General features: G+C 49.1%; 1 protein-coding gene across 3 annotated transcripts in view; it reads right to left on the bottom strand.

The window, feature by feature from the left end:
• Positions 1–222: 222 nt before the first annotated feature.
• The window catches only part of Mapre2 (microtubule associated protein RP/EB family member 2), a 142,031-nt gene continuing 126,143 nt past the window's right edge, over positions 223–16,110 (bottom strand). For all 3 annotated transcript variants that reach the window (XM_032886068.1, XM_032886067.1, XM_032886066.1), the window contains 2 exons: positions 11,469–11,627; positions 223–3,201 (listed from right to left, as the gene is read on the bottom strand). In XM_032886068.1, coding sequence (XP_032741959.1) covers positions 3,127–3,201; positions 11,469–11,627 — 234 coding nt within the window. In that variant the 3' untranslated portion in view covers positions 223–3,126. The remainder of the gene's footprint in view (positions 3,202–11,468; positions 11,628–16,110) is intronic.

The raw sequence follows: 16,110 nt of genomic DNA on the forward strand, positions 1-16,110 counted from the left end.
CTGTAAATTCTAAGGTATTACAGCGGTTACATTTGATTTCAGGTAAGAATCTGTACTTACTTATCTGTGAACACAAATGAAGACATCCTCCCTTCCCTGTGTCAGTCAGCAACAGAGTATGGATTGATCTGTGAATCCACACAGACATTCTGTTACACAGACATGTGCTCCCTGGAAAGACAACTTGTTCAGATAAGAATGTAAGAATCTGTAAGTCTAGGCAGATTTTAACATATATTTTTTTATTAAATATGTAAAAAGGTCAACGCAAGTCAAGTTATTCACATATTCAGAGACAAAAAGCTATCCTACCATGCGACAATAGGTGGGCAATGTAAAATGAATGTGATGCGTCTGAATAAGACCTCTTCATCTAGTATGCCATTACTTATCGATATTTATAATTAACAATACATATGTTTACATTCCTTTCAGTTTACATTTAATATATAACAAAAGCTTTATGGTGTACTATTTAGTAAAGTAATCTGAATGCATATTAAACCTTAACGGAATAATGGAAACACCAGGAAAGGGAGGAAATCTTGGTTCCCTTCTGGAGTTTACTTCTCTCAGTTCAACAGGGTGTTTGTCTTTTGAACGTTTTTTTTCCTGCTTCTCTATACTTAGGATGTGAGCTCTCTCTTCATCCCCTGCTTCGATCACTTCCAATCTGACAGTGGTAATGGAAGCCCTTCCAGCCAACAGTGGGTGCGGGGAAACTGAGGAAAAAAAAAAACCAACTTCTTGAGAGGGAGGAGCAGGGACCCATGCTGGGATGCCTCTGGACCCAGTGTGATGTTCGATGGCTGGGCTGGGGCTTGGAGGACTGTGTCCCCTGAATGCTGAGATAAGACAATGAATGTTCCGCCATTCATGAGTAGTGGGTGCCCAGAGGCAGGGGTGGAAATAACTACGAAGGGTTCCCCAAAGCATCCATGGCACCATCTGGGACATATCACCAGATATTTACGATGGGCACACGGACAGGAGCGGATGAATGGTCTGGCGTGAGCCACTAGGAAGGAGAATGGAGTACACCAGCTGGGGAGCATTCTTTTCGGACATGTGGCCAGTAGGTCTCCAGCTTAGTAGTCCAGGGAGGTGGAAAGGAAGAGTGCTTCCAGCGAGAGGCACTGGGAGAGGAACGATCCTGACCCATCCCGATTCCCGGTACCCACTCAGGAGTGTGGCCATGAATCCCCCAGCCCTGGGTGCTAAGACGTCCTGGGCAGGTTCAGGAACCACCCAGGGGTCTGTGAATAGCTGCTCATTGTACCTCTTTAGAATAGCCATTAAAAAGCCAAAAACAAAGCGAGTGAATAAAAAAGGCTCAGGAGAGCAACAAACCACGAAGCCTGACGCGTGGAGCACAGCCACTACCGCGGCCAGGCGTGGGAGGACGTCACTGCGAGGGGCGAGGCTTTCCAGCCTCAGAGAGATGCGCTGCGCTGCAGGGCTGAGTGAGCAGGAGAGAGAAGGAAGGAGAACCAGACGCCATGGAACAACTGTCCGCTTCTGCACAGTGTGTCGTGATCATTTCAAAAATACAAGCCATCTTTTCCACATGGGCCTCAGTTATATACAACGCTGCCGCGAAGGTTTATTTTGCAAAGCTTTCTCTTGGTGGAAAGCTTCAACGCTAGGATTTAAGGTTAGTATCCCATCAATTAATAAAGAAATTTCAAAGCTTTATGATGCATAATTCAGAAATTTATTTTGAGACTTTTTTTTTTTAAGTGGAAGGTGGGGTGGGCACATTTGTTTCTTTTTTTTTTCTGCACTTGCTGGCCATATGACGAGGGACAGCAAACCTAAAGCTAAAATCGAATAAAACGGAGGGAGTTGGGAAAGAATGCCATCTGTCAAGAGGGGAGGACAGGCGACCATCAGGAAGGAGACTAAGAAAATGTGCAAATATTAGTTAAAAACAAGGAATGCTTTCAATTCACTAATGTTTCCCGTTTATGAATTGCTGTGGTTTAGCAAATGTCAGTGACAAGGAGGGCCCCTTGTTGCAGAGAGGGTGGAGTCCTCACTCCAGAAGGTGATGGGGGTCATTGGCATTTTTGTGTACGGCCACTCTTCTCCCTTGAAATCATGGTATCGATCAACCCTGGCAGCCAGCACCGAGCGAAGGCTGGCGTGTAGGGTACGCTCCCTCAAGTTCCCCTCTAGTATAGATTCCTTAAATGTGAACTGGAGGACTTGGGTTGAAGCCCTTACGAGGAGAAAAGAGGGATGAGGCAGGAAGCCTTGTGCCTTCTGAGACCACCCTATCCCCTTTGCAACTGCAGATTGCCAATGACAACATCTTTTGGGGAGTGGACCCCCCACCAAAGAAAGGACCCTGAGAAAGAAAATAACAGGAGAACCAGGGGGAGGGGGAGGCAGGGACACACAGAGCAAGGGCAGAGCTGAGATGGTATTGTCTGTGGAGCGAATGTCTGAAAACTAACGACTGTGTGGTTGTCTAATATGCTGCTCTATCAACACTGCTGGGCCCTGAAGTCATAGTTCTGAATCCATTTTTTTCCCTTTAGTGTTGTGAGTAGAGGGAGAAAACTGTTTTCCCCATGACACAAGCTACTGTCATATGGCTTTCATATCAAATATCTGTTTCCCTTTGTTCCAATTAATCATCTGACCAAATTTATGAGAGGAGGTTAGACTCGCAAACATCAAAGCACCACAAATTCGCGTGACATCTACTGACACTGGGTTGAAAAATGCCAATATAAATACCATATATCAAATTACCATTGTTTCACACCAGGATAAAAAGGGGTGGTGGTGGTGGTGGTGGTGATGGTGGTGGTGGTGGTGGTGGTGTTGGGGTGGGAAATAGTTATGAGGGAGGAGCAGAACCAGTCTCAAGCAGCCAGGTGGTGAAGTTGAAGGTGAGCCTATGACCTGGCAGGGAGCTGACCAGAATAGCCATCTGCTAACGCGTCTTGGCAGAGAAGTGGGAACCAAGAGCAATGGCTGGAGGGTGCAAGATCACTGTCGATGGGAACAGGTTGGGAGCAGCTGGTTTCTACTGCGCTCCAGCCCACACACGCGTTCCAATTCTCCAGAAGAAAAGTCCCCACGCAGGATGGAATCGTCGAGAACGGATGAGATGGTTCAGTACTCTTCTTGCTGCTGCGGCTGTTGGTCATGGGTTTGCTCCTCCACTTCCGGCTCCTCTGTTTGGCCCTCCTGAGGGATAGGGGAGAAGTTTTAGCTAAACTGGTTTCCTTTCAGGCCCTGTGAGGTGTCAGGCCTAATCAGCATCAATCAGCTGAACACCGAGTTCTGGGGTTCGCCAGTCTCAGGCACGACTCAACACGCAAATGCTTCCCAGCTTGTGGGTGTCAGCCCCAGATACAGGGACACCGTCACATCCCAGTGCCATCCAAGGAGGACCCCTCTGCAAAGCACAAGCACCAGGTGTTAAGAACTCATTTCTTCTGCCGACTGTTTTCCCAGGAAACCTTTCACAGGACAAGCTGTACACTTTGCTCTCCCCAGTAAGAGTTGATGGATAAGCCAGACACAGCCACTCCACAGCCTGTAACCACAAAGATGCCTCAAACAGGACCCCAGGCCTCTGCAGGAAGGCTGTAGGAAGGCTGTCCCTCTCCAACAGCCCATCATGCATTGCTTCTGACCTATTTCCTGTTCCCTCTGATGCTGTCATTCATCATCCCTGGGTGGTGTCTTTGTGAAGACGCTTTCTGTCACCTAACACCGATATGAGGCAGACTGAAGACACCAGAGAAGCAACTTGTTAGTTTCTGAGGGGAAGGGAAGGGGAGAGAACGCATTTCACAGGCTGCTGTAGGCAAAGAGGCCCCTTCCGGCCCTGCATTAGAAGCTCTGCCTCCAGGACCTTGCCATGCATCTTTAGGGTGGGTGACTATCTGCTTACTTTCTGCTCCTGACTGGGAAGAGACAGGGTCAGCTCTCCTTCACTTGGTTCCACTCATCCTATTTATTCAGTGAAGCAGATCACAGGCACCGTCTCGGCCTCAACTTTTGTCAAAAAGAATAATTAGTTCTTTACCCGCCCGAGCAGAAAGGGTGAGGCAAACTAAGAGTAGCTAACTGCCCCTCAGGAACGGCTCAGGACTTCAAGAAGCAGCCCTGCATGCATTCGGACATGTGACACACAGACTCCGGGTCCGCCAAGCCCATCCTCTTCCTATGTGGTCATTTCCTGTAGGCCACGGCAAGCGCGTTAGGATCCAATTCAGGATCTAGTCATTTTCGGCCTCCACTCGGCGGGAGAAAGCCTCTCACGTCCCAAAGATGCAATGCATCCCAGCAAAAAGTGGAAAAGTCGTTTGGGAACTGCCTTGACTCATTTTTAACATGGTCTCATATAGCCCAGGCTGGCCTTGAACTCCTGCCTGCGCTTCAGAGAGAAGGCGCCCAACCCTTAGTGCTTCCTTCAGACCAAAGGCTGAATTCATGGACTCTACTTCAAGCCAGTGTGGGAAATACTACTGGTCTATGCCAGAGAAAGGAGGGGCAACCCACGTCTACCGCTGTCACAGAAGGAAGTCTCTGGAGATACACATGTACTCAGACACAGGGCACAGAACAAAGAAACGGGAGGAGAGACATCTGTTGGTCCAGGAAGCCTCTTTTAAGCATCAGAGCATTCTTCAGAGAGTCATCTTGGCCTACTGGGAACATCTCTAAGGACCTCTACACAGAAGTATATCCAGGGACCTATTCTGTCACTGTGGGCTCAAGTGCCTTAACCAAGAAGACACATGTGGCTGCAGTTGACTCGGGGCAAGGTGTGGACTTGGTGTTCCCAGTATGATGCTGGCCATTACTGCCGTCATTTCAGTCTTCAAGGAGGATAGAGAATGAAACCACCCTATAACTGTCTTAATAATGATGCGTTAATCCCGGTTTTAACGCTGGATATAGTGGGCCAGCCTTTCTGAACTGGAGTCTATCTCTTTCAAGCTCATTCTAACCTGGAATTATAGACGCCCCCCATCTTTGTGTGCCTGAAAACAGTAACGTAATGGTGCTTTCTGAACGGCTTTCACTGCTGGCTTTCCAAGTACGCATTCATTATGGTCATAAAGGGAGAGATTGGAAATAAAAAAAAAAAAAAGGATCCAATTCAGGCAGGGCCCCACCACCTCCCTGTGTCAGACCTGCATCTCCCTCTGCCTTCTGCAAGAAGCCTGAGGTTCTTGATGTAGGTAGCCTTGTTCAACTGAATTGCCTCTCATTCCCTACAGCGTTCAACACATGCCACGTCAAGAGGAAACTGGATTCCAGAATGGGTGCCCAAGACAGACTACCGGCCAAGGCTGTACGGCCTTCTCTCAGAGACCATACAATGTTAAGGCTGTGTGCAGTGACTGTAGCGTTCTCTGCCCAGCTCTGTGATTTGTGACCTGTGAGACTCTGGGCTTACAGGGCAACCGCTCTACTCGCGTAACAAGTTTAGCGTGTGTTTCACTGATCATTCAACACTGCACTCATCTCACCTAACAGAGGAACAGGTAAGTTAAAACTGGTAACTTGCCTAGGTGCATGTTTTTCTTGTCAATATGGTAAGTGTGAGCTGTGACTGTAATTTCTTAGTGTGAGAACACTTTGGAATATGTTTCAAATGTGCAAATAATTAATAGACAGTCGCCCTTTCTACAGCAGGTGAAAGTGACATAAAACTGAAGACCTGAGGCTGATTCTAGCATTGCTCTTTACTGGCTCTTGGTCAACGGCCACATGATTTGGTCTACGTGAGCCCTGGCTATGCTTATGACCGTATCATTGTCACCTCCTACAACTGTCCCATCTTTGGAAGGTCTGGGCAAATATCCTGCTCTCTCTCATCCCCACTCTCACGCCAGGGCCCAGGGCTTTGCTCTGGCTGCTCATTTGACAGCATCTTCTGCCAGCTGCTTTGCCTACTGTTCGACATGTGGGGCAGTAGCCTTCTCAGCCTTGGCCAACAGTGGCACTAGCAGGGGGAACTGGCAGTGTGGACAGTCACAGATCAGAAAGCAGGCGCTGGCTTCAGTCAGAACAGGAGTCCTGTGCTCCAGGGGAATGTGGGAGGGTCCGGGGTCCATTCCCCACATGAAAACATACTTCCGGAAGTCTCTCTCCCTAACCCCGTTTCCGTATTAATGGCCCCTGCTCCCCTGGCTAAGCTGTCATCTTTCGTTCTTGCTTCTCCCACACTGTAGCCCCCAACATGATGGGGATGCTGACTTACTCATCCTAAGCTCCCAGGCTGCCATACTGTCTTTCATACTGTGCCCTCCTCAGCTGCTTGTGTGGCCTTGTTCCTCACCACTAGTCAGGACCTCTCTCCTCAGGTCCAGGTTGAACCAGGAGGTAGCGCTGCAGTCTCCAGCTGAAGAAAGCAGTTTTCCCCACACACCAGGCTGAAGTGCCAGCCATGGGAAACTTGGTGATGCCACACCTACAGAGACTGCCCCTCTCAGGACATGCTGATTGGGCAACCCTGGTGTAAACAGCAAACATGCCCAGAGCTGCTTTGCTAATGCACGGCACAAGTTGACTTAGGACCCTCAGGATGCAGTACAGGCCCCCCCAGCGGCAGCGAGGCAAAACCTGTGCTGAGCACAGGACTGACATACTGGCTGGTACAGCACCAGATGAGTACCGACGCTTCCATGGCAACCCCGTACTTCTCTAAATGCCTCGCTGTGAGCACTGTTACTATTCTTCACTTTTACTCTACCCACCAGAAAGAGAGGCAGATTGGAGAGAGTGTCAAAGGATGATCTTGGCCATGGTGGATGAAAAACGAGGCCAGAGGTCACCAGAAGCTGATGTTCCTGATCCCTAAAGGGGAGACACTTAGCCTCATCCCCCCGTTTGGTGCCAGCCACGGTTGGCTGCTCTTTTCTCTCCCATCTTGACTCTCACTGCTAATGTCCCCAGTCCCATTTCAACTTCCAACCCGAATGCCATCTTTACAGTGACGTCTGTTGGAGTCTCCAGGCCACGGTGTGTGTCCCACACAAGTTATTTATGTCTCTGTTGTCACACTTATCACGATCTGACACATTTTCCAGTCAGCTGAGTCCCTGGCTGTCTCCTTCCTTAGGTCTGTGAGTTCCTCTGAGGTAGCAGCTGTACCTATCTCTAGATAAGTAGTATTTTAAGGCCAGTGCACAGATTCCCCAGTGGCTGACTGTCTCAAAAAAGTTCTGAGGAGAAAGTCTTCAGTTCACTGTAACAGTGGTGTCCATGACAGTACCTCAGGAAATGAGCAACCGTTTGTCAGCTGGTCTACCTCGGCTAGCTGGTCTACCTTGGCTAGCTGGTCTACCTCGGCTAGCTGGTCTACCTCGGCTAGCTGGTCTACCTCTGCTAAGAGGACCCACAGGTAGCAGGCAGGCAGCCAGTGATTAAGCCAAGACACCTAGGGCCCGAGTTACAGAAGTGGGGGATAAACTAAGGATGGTAAAGAGGCACTGTATGCCTGGCTGGAGATCTGTTCTGGAAACTTCCACCAGGCTTCTACACTTCAAAGCTGAATAACCTGATCACCGCTCTAAGCTGGAGGTTTACATCTATACGTCATATTCTGGGATTTGCTTGACTCTATGAGTCAGTGACTAGTCACCAGCAAAAATAAATAAATAAAATAAAAAGAAGATCCCTTAGCAAACATTCCTAGGAAATCAAGCCATGTTCAGACAGTTTAGTTGAAGAGCACACATGCAATCCACTTTGATTCTCAGCCCATCTTCCCCTCTGGGAAAGCCAGCCAGCCAGCCAGCCAGCCAGCCAGCCAGCCAGCCAGCCACCCCTGTCATCTCAGGTGGTCACACATCCTCATGCTAAGAGCCTCAAGCAATATACAGGCATTTTTTTTTTTTTTCTGGACTCCCTACTCTTCAGACCTACACAGCAGCACAGACCTGCCCACCACCCACTGGACACAGGACATAGCATTGGGACAAACACAGTGGGACAAAAGGAGGATCTGAGGGCTGTTGGGGGAGCATGGGATGACACGGAGGCCACTGAGCATGCATTTCCAGAGGGAGGCCCTACAGGTAGGCAGCCTCTTCTGTAGACGCACTCCTTCTAGTGCTGATTGTGCTTCAGGGCAGCTCCATGGAAGCTTAAAGACTCCAAGGTCTCTTGGATGACTCCTTGAGCCTTCAGCAGGGAAGGAGAATGGAGAGCGGGCCGGCGCTCACACGTGTGCTTGTGCACAGCACGGCACACACCCATCTGGCATGCTGTCTGCACACACATCTTCCCTTTCTTACTGTAGAAGCAAGGTCTAGAAACCTTGGTCTTAGGCCACGTCACACAGCAAGGACTCCTTGTATACTGTGGATCAAATGCCTTGTTGCGCCTTATTCCCCTTGGGAATCTCGGAGCCTGTTATCTCATGGGAATTTTCCAGACAGAGTTACAGTGTAATGTATCCTGAACTGGAACCCTAAGCCAGGGACCACACACAGGGCTGAAGTCTATGTCCCTTCTGGATAATATCGGTTCCTTTAATCTCTTCCTGGCTGAGGGATAGTTAAGTGGGTGTGTCCATGGCCTCGTCTCTCTTCCTTAACACATTTCTCTTCACGTGGTGATAATCCGAGGGCTAAGGCTTCACAGTGGTAAAGCCTGTTCCTGGCATGCACAAGACTGAGTTTAATCTTCAGAACTAAACTCTCTCCACCCCGCCCGAAACAGAGATGGGAGAAAGAGCTCGGGTTCAGACTCTGGCTGCTTACAAAGTACCAACGCTCTTTTCTGTCTCGTTCCCTTTATCTAGAAAACAGGACAATATGTACTTGATAAGATTCTCAAGGGAATTAAAGCATCTGCTAAAGTGTTAAACATAAAGCTCAGGGATGCAGGCGTCAGCCTCAGACTCCTGTACGTGAGACGGGGTCTATGGAACCCACTGGGCCTTAACTGATGGAGCTTTATGTCCGATGGCTCCTGGACCACATGCTCTGTAACCATGCCCACAGTACAAGAACCCTTCTGTGGGTCTAGTGGGTGGCAAGGTACCCTGTGTGTGGGGGACTGGAAGAGCGGAAAGACATCCAGGCAGGGTCTCCTCAAACCACTCACTGGAGGACAGTGAAGTTCTTGCCCACGCTCACCTGCCTATCTGCAGCCAGCAATTCAACTGGGTCACACGATTCACACATTCCAGGACCAGGTCTCCTCCCTCTTGGGATCAGCTCTGGCTTTCAGTAAGGTTTCCTTTCTGCCACAAGGGCACTGCAGGGAAGATCTAAGCAAGCAGGCTGGCCTTGCTCCTGGGAGTGCCCACCAGCACGGACGGCAGCCACATACACTCAGCATCATGTGATGTGCTCATCTGACGTCATCTCAATTAAGCTTTAAGAGGCAGCCACTGCAACTGAGGCGTACCTCAGTCCATCCACAATGGTCACAGGCACACTTCAAACCAGCCTCCATGCTGACAGCCACATCTGGTGACATCATGGCTTCAGGATTTAACTAGACAGAGTTCCAAGGTTTTGAAAGCCACACTATGAGCTACTAGTAACCAAGAAGTTACCAAAAACAATTTGAGAGGAAAAAAAAAGCAATAGTGGGGAGGTCCCAAGCATGGCACAGCTCCCTGTGGCCGATGGACGTTCCCAAGCACGGGAAGTTCCTGTAGCGAATGGAATTTCAACGTTGGAATTTTAAGGCACACGTGGAGCAAACATCGGCCTTTGGCTGGAATAAGAAAATGAACTTTCTGGTGGCTCACTATGCTCTGTGGGAACACTAGCACACGTGACTCTCCCATAGTTCCCTCTGAGCACCCACAAGCCTCTGGGTCAGAGAGCCAAACACGGCACCAGCTTTGACCTAGGCTAAGGAGAAGCTTGACTCCCAGCCCTGGACTTTGCCTTCCCAAGCCCAGCTCTGAAGAAGGAGAAGCTTCAGTAGGTCTCTCATGTCTCCTTAGGCCGGGCTCTGCCCTCCTGCACACAGACTGCACTGACTTGGCTGTGTTTCTCTATCCTGCCTGTCAACTGCCGGTCACAGTGTCCTTCCTGACCCCAGCTTGTTCTTCCCGATCCTCCACTCTGTTCTTCCCTCTTCCTCTTCCTTCCCCTCTCCTTACTTTTCCTTTTGTTGTGCTGTTTTTTTGTTTGTTTGTTTGTTTTTGTTTGTTTGTTTGTTTTTGAGACAGGGTCTCATTATGTTGCCTGGCTGGCCTGGAACTTGCTATGTAGACCAGGCTGGCCTTGAACTCACAGAGATCTACCTGCCTCAGTCTCCCAGATTCTAGGATTAAAGGCACATGCCACTAAGCCTGGTTTCCATTTTTTAAAACAAAACAAAACAAAACAAAACAAAACAAAACAAAACAAAACAAAACAGGGTCTCATGTAGCCCAGGATAGCCCCGGATTCACTTTGTATTCTTGACACTCCTGCCTGCTCCACCATACCCAGCACACATTTATTACTTTCACAGAGCTACACCCGGGCTCTTCCCCGACACTCGTGCTCAGTGGCAGGGCCTGCCTACAAAGAAGTCTGTATGTAATAAAATAGACGGCCGTGGGGCTCATAGGGTCAGGAAAACTGTCTTCTCACTCAACCATTCTCAGAAAACAGATCCTCACACAACTCTTACTGCCCATTTGCTCAAGCTGAAGAGCTGTTGGGGTCTGGCTGTGTGTTTCAGCTCCGGTCTCCATCTCTACCCAACTCCTCCCGCATTAACTGGTGGATGCATATCTCACAGGCACGGCAGAATAGATGACAAGCACATTTGTTTCTCTGGGACCACCAAGGCTGCCAGCTAGGTTGTAACATCACCAAGACCCCAGGGAAGGATTTAAGATGCCTCATGAAAACTAGACAAGATGGATGAAGCAAAGAAGTGCAGGCCGACAGGAACTGGATGTAGATCTCTCTTGAGAGACACAGCCAGAATACAGCAAATACAGAGGCGAATGCCAGCAGCAAACCACTGAACTGAGAACGGGACCCCCGTTGAAGGAATCAGAGAAAGAACTGGAAGAGCTTGAAGGGGCTCGAGACCCCATATGAACAACAATGCCAAGCAACCAGAGCTTCCAGGGACTAAACCACTACCCAGAGACTGACCCTGGGCTCCAACCTCATAGGTAGCAATGAATAGCCTAGTAAGAGCACCAGTGGAAGGGGAAGCCCTTGGTCCTGCCAAGACTGAACCCCCAGTGAACGTGATTGTTGGGGGGAGGGTGGTAATGGGGAGGATGGGGAGGGGAACAGCCACATAGAAGGGGAGGGGGAGGGGTTAGGGGGATGTTGGCCTGGAAACCGGAAAAGGGAATAACAATTGAAATGTAAATAAGAAATACTCAAGTTAATAAAGATGAAAAAAAAAAACCTAAAAAAATAAAAACCTTAAAAAAAAGATAAAAAGATGGCTGGGTGAGCTGCACTTCGAGCAGGGGTGGCTTCAGAACTCGGGAGCCGGGCGTTTCGCACACCCACCTGTTCGTCGGAAGCGTACAGCACTTCCATTAGTCGCTGCACGAGGTCATCGTTTTCCTGCCCATGTTCCTGGCACAGCAGCTCAATCTCTCGCAACTTCCCGAAGTAGAAATCCCTCTCTTTCTCCACACCTTCCAGGGCGAGTTTCAGTGAATGAACCTGCAAAAGGCAGAGAAGGAACCCCCCAGGTAGAGTAAGAAATATGCAACCAGCTGTGTCTGCGTATGACGGGAAACACGGTGGGGAGGGGGCAGTCACAGACAAGAACGGAGGCACAAGTGTAAGAGAGAAGCGACAGGCCTGGCAGCCAGTCTCAGGAGCATGTGGATTACTTGCTACCAGAGTATTTATTATATACACCTGCATAGCTGTACCTGGGCTTACACAAGCCTTTCCTCTCCTGGTTACATGTGCTGGACCACATCTTGTTGCTATGATCCAGGGTGTCTGTCTCTCCCTGCAATGTCTTACGGTAGAACCCTACAATGTGATGGTGTCCAGGGAGGGCCTTTGAGACGTGAATGAGATCTGTGTAAGAAAGACACTTAGGGATCCTTCCCATCATGGGAAGACCATAAGGACCGGGGACCTGGCCACACAACTGATCTGCTGACATCTTGATAGATCTCACTGCCACCAATGGTAAGAAGGAAAATTCTGTTGTTCACACGACATCCAGCTTAGGGTACAGCATCCCAAACGGACTCTAAGCACTGTCAGAGTCTACCGAGAAGGACGGTAAGAGAGTCATGTGTTTTTTAAACGACCCCTTCTTTCTTCCAGTCACGGGTGTTAAAAGCCACTCCTCAGATGCCGAGACAGAGCAGACACACGCTGTCCATAGCGAGGGGAGATCTCGGTGCACACAGATGGGGCAGGGGTGGAAGGCTAGCTGTGCCAATCTGCGTCCAATTGTCCAGCTCTGGCTCTGTGTTCTCGCTGGAAGGGCGGGGTGGGTTTAGGGACTTTCTGGAGTTATGAAATTTCTAACTTATAGTTCTGGGCCAACAACCAAGGCAGGACCACATTTGGGTGGTGTCAGTCCTGAAGAAGGCATGGGGGTGGGGATGGGGAGGAGCTACTGACTTTCAACTCTTAGGATGCGATTCTCGGACAGACACACACAGGTCCAAACTATGCCATTTCTCATCCCCGAGAACCTCCTCTTTCGAAATACTTTTGTTTACATTTGTGTAGAGCAAAAATTCTAAGTGGTGGGTCATGACCCTACGCTGGGTTGTGTAACTGAATGTGCATGTGTGTGTGTGTGTGGGCTGTTACAAAAAATATCTGGCAATAGTAAAAGTCTGTGGTGTTCACAATTAAAATTTATTAGAAATCAAATGCACAGTGGAGGTGAGGTGCTGCGGGCAGAGCGCCCCTGTGCCACACCACACGACGTCACTGAAGCTTTGGCTCTGAACGCTGAGGCTTCGCACTGCGCATGCTGTCATGCCGCATAAGGAGATGCCTCAACTCAGTCACGGATGGTGGCACTTGCACTGCAAACACTGTTCCAACAGAAGCCTGGTGGTCTAATTACAGAAAAGGATCACTGTTGCGCCTTAGCAAATGTGATGCTGTTAGATGAAGAAACGCCAGGTACTCAGTGTGCAAATTTGCTGCTTTTGCCTTTGAGACAGAGTCCTGTCTGGCCTGGAACCCACTGAGATCCACCTGCCTCTGCCTTTTGAGTCCCGAGGTTCAAAGTGTGTGCCACCATGCTAACTCCAAAGGACTATCTTAAAATAAACATTTGTTATGATTTATTATCAGTTAATTTGACTTGTGTACCCTTTTATGGTCCTATAAACCTTGGGTCACATGAAATTTCTGGGATGAAAAGAAGCTATGGGTGCTGAAGGCTGACGAAGGTCTGGCACCCAGACACTGGGGAAGGAATGAAGCTCATGGTTTTCTTTAGGTGAGGTTTGCATATACATACATACATACACACACACACACAAACACACATACACATATATAATTCTGGACATTATTTTTAATGATCACTTTTGAGGTACAAAATCTAAATCTTTTGTGTGTGTGTGTGTGTGTGTGTGTGTGTGTGTGTGTCTGTGTGTCTGTGTGTGTCTGTGTTAATATGTTGGGCCTTTGGTCCATGGAGCCACTCCTTCACCCTGCATCTATTAAAGAAATCTATGCAGGGATCTATGTAGACCTCAAGGATGCCCTCATAGCTACCTGCAAAGGCGAGTGGGTTAGTTTGTTAACCCTGGATTTTCATTCCCTTTAAGACTACACATTTGCAAAAGTACAAGGTAAACCAGATTGCACTTCAGAGCAAAGAAAACTCCCCTCATTTTAGACCCTGTGTCTGAACTTAGCCAGAGGGTCCCTCTCAGCCCCGCACTGAGTCAGGTGGAAGGATTGTAGCATGCGGCTCCCTCACAGCAAGCAGAGGCTGACATTAGCGCCTTTCCACAGATACAACTTAAGGGAGGGTTACTGTGGCCTGCAGTTCGGGAGTCAGAGGGCATCACGGCACAGGTGGTGTAGCAGAGGACGTGGTTTGTGACATCAGAAGCCAGTAGAAGCCAGCAGTTAGTTGCTGCTTGTTGCATGGTGCAGGCCAGGCACTAGTGACCCAGACCAGAAGTGGGGTTGGGCTAAACCCTTCAAGGCCTACCATGTTCAGCACCCTGCTTCTTCCAGCCAGGCCTCAGCACCTCCCCTAACGCACAGCCAGCTGGGAACCAAGTGTTGAAACAAGGGATGGGGGTGGTATCTACATTCATCACAGCAGACACACAGCTAACTGCCAACACCCAGGCTTTGCCTCTGGACGGTGGTTTACCTAGCACACTATGGCTTCTGTGGAAGAACCCAGTCTGAGCTAGGCCAGACTGGCATTCCCGGAAGTTGTATGGACCTGTCAACACCCTCCTAAACACTGACAGCAGCTGGGCATGATGGTGCCTACCAGTAATTCTGGTACTTAAGAGGCTGAGGCAGGAGGATTGCTGTGAGTTCAACACCAGTTTGGGCAACAAAGCAAAAAATAAAAATAAAAAAATCTTGCCAGTAGTTACTTTAATTGACCAGAGATGAGGGGGGCAAATTCAATCCCATTTGAAGGTGTCATAAGAGACAAATGCCAGCCTCTCTCCTCACAGGTCACAGGAGATGGGTAGGTGACATAGGCTGAGAAAAGTCGGATTCAAATGCCCCATAGGGGAAGTTTCCTTCCACAGGTTTCTGAACTCTCCCCAGCGTGTCCACAGACTGTGTCCTTCCAGGGGCGCCATGGCAGCAGTGCCTATAATCCACTTCCTGCTGGCTGACCCCCTGACCAGAAAGAATCCCCAATCTTCCTCCCGCCACTTCTGATTCACGGCTATCACTGGAATTGTGTAGTGCAGTGTGCGTGTGCAGTATATCACGGGAGACTGCCCGAGGAAAGGAACGGGCCAAGCAAATGAAAATCCCTAAGTTTATGGTAGTTGTCACTTTCTCTATTACCACCGTAAGTCATGGCCCCGCCTGTGCATTTCCACTTGGCTTTTCCTTCTCCCTGTGTTCTCTCAGTTCCAACACTGGGGCCCTTGTGTGGCTACCCATTAGCCTCAGGGCCTTCCTCCTGGAGGCGTCAAAGCTAGGCACCCAGACTCAGGCCTCAGTAAGTATCTGCCTGGTCTAGCTGTACCCTCGCCTGTCCTCTGATGGATGGAGTGGAGGTAGGTATGTACGACCTTCTCTTTTCTTTCTTTCCTTCTTTTTTAAATTATTTATTATGTACACATCATACAGCTTTCTGCCTGCATGTATGCCTGCTGACCAGAAGAGGGAACCAGATCTCATTACAGATGGTTGTGAGCTACCATGTAGTTGCTGGGAATTGAACTCAGGACCTCTGGAAAAGAAGACAGTGCTCTTAACCCCTGAGCCATCTCTCCAGCCCATGTACGACCTTCTCAACATCAAGGTGTTGGGATGGGGAACAAAGCAAGGTCTCAGAAGTACTTTGGTAAGGACAACAGGTAGACTATTCCCCTCTCCTGTCCCTCTGTCCTTTCCAGTGGCCCTAAAAATGGATAAGGCCTTTTGGAAACAGACCCTCTGCATGTGATTTGAGAGTTTATGGAGCTTAGAGCCAGCCCCAAGAGAAGTGCCTGACTAGTGTAGGCTACAAGGCACTGGCATGACTAACAGACTGGAGGTTTCCACGTGGTCAGAATTTGGGCCACCGGGTTGGAAACTATGGAGAAGGAGGGGTGGGGACAGTGATAGGAACCCTGAGCATGAGTTTTTTTTTTTTTTTTTTTTTTTTTTCGAGCTGGGGACTGAACCTAGGCCTTGCGCTTGCTAGGCAAGCGCCTACCACTGAGCTAAATCCTCAGCCCCCCGAGCATGAGTTTCTAATGACTGCAGAAAAACTCAAGTTGCTCTGGGAAGGGGCACAGATCTAGACTATGATGAACTCAGGCTTGATTTTCACCAGGTCCCTGCGGATCTGTGTGGAGTCATAATCTTGTGGCCCGAGGCTCATTCCTGCCTTTTTTTTTTTCAATCTGAGTAGAAGTCATTACTGAAAACCCTCCGGCTCCAACAGGAGATGAGCAGGTAACAGAACATTCCACAGTTACCCAATCAGAGCCCCAAGGTGGCTTAGGATTTTACC

The sequence above is a fragment of the Rattus rattus genome, chromosome 15 (genome assembly GCF_011064425.1).
Source record: "Rattus rattus isolate New Zealand chromosome 15, Rrattus_CSIRO_v1, whole genome shotgun sequence".
Taxonomy (NCBI): Eukaryota; Metazoa; Chordata; class Mammalia; order Rodentia; family Muridae; genus Rattus; species Rattus rattus.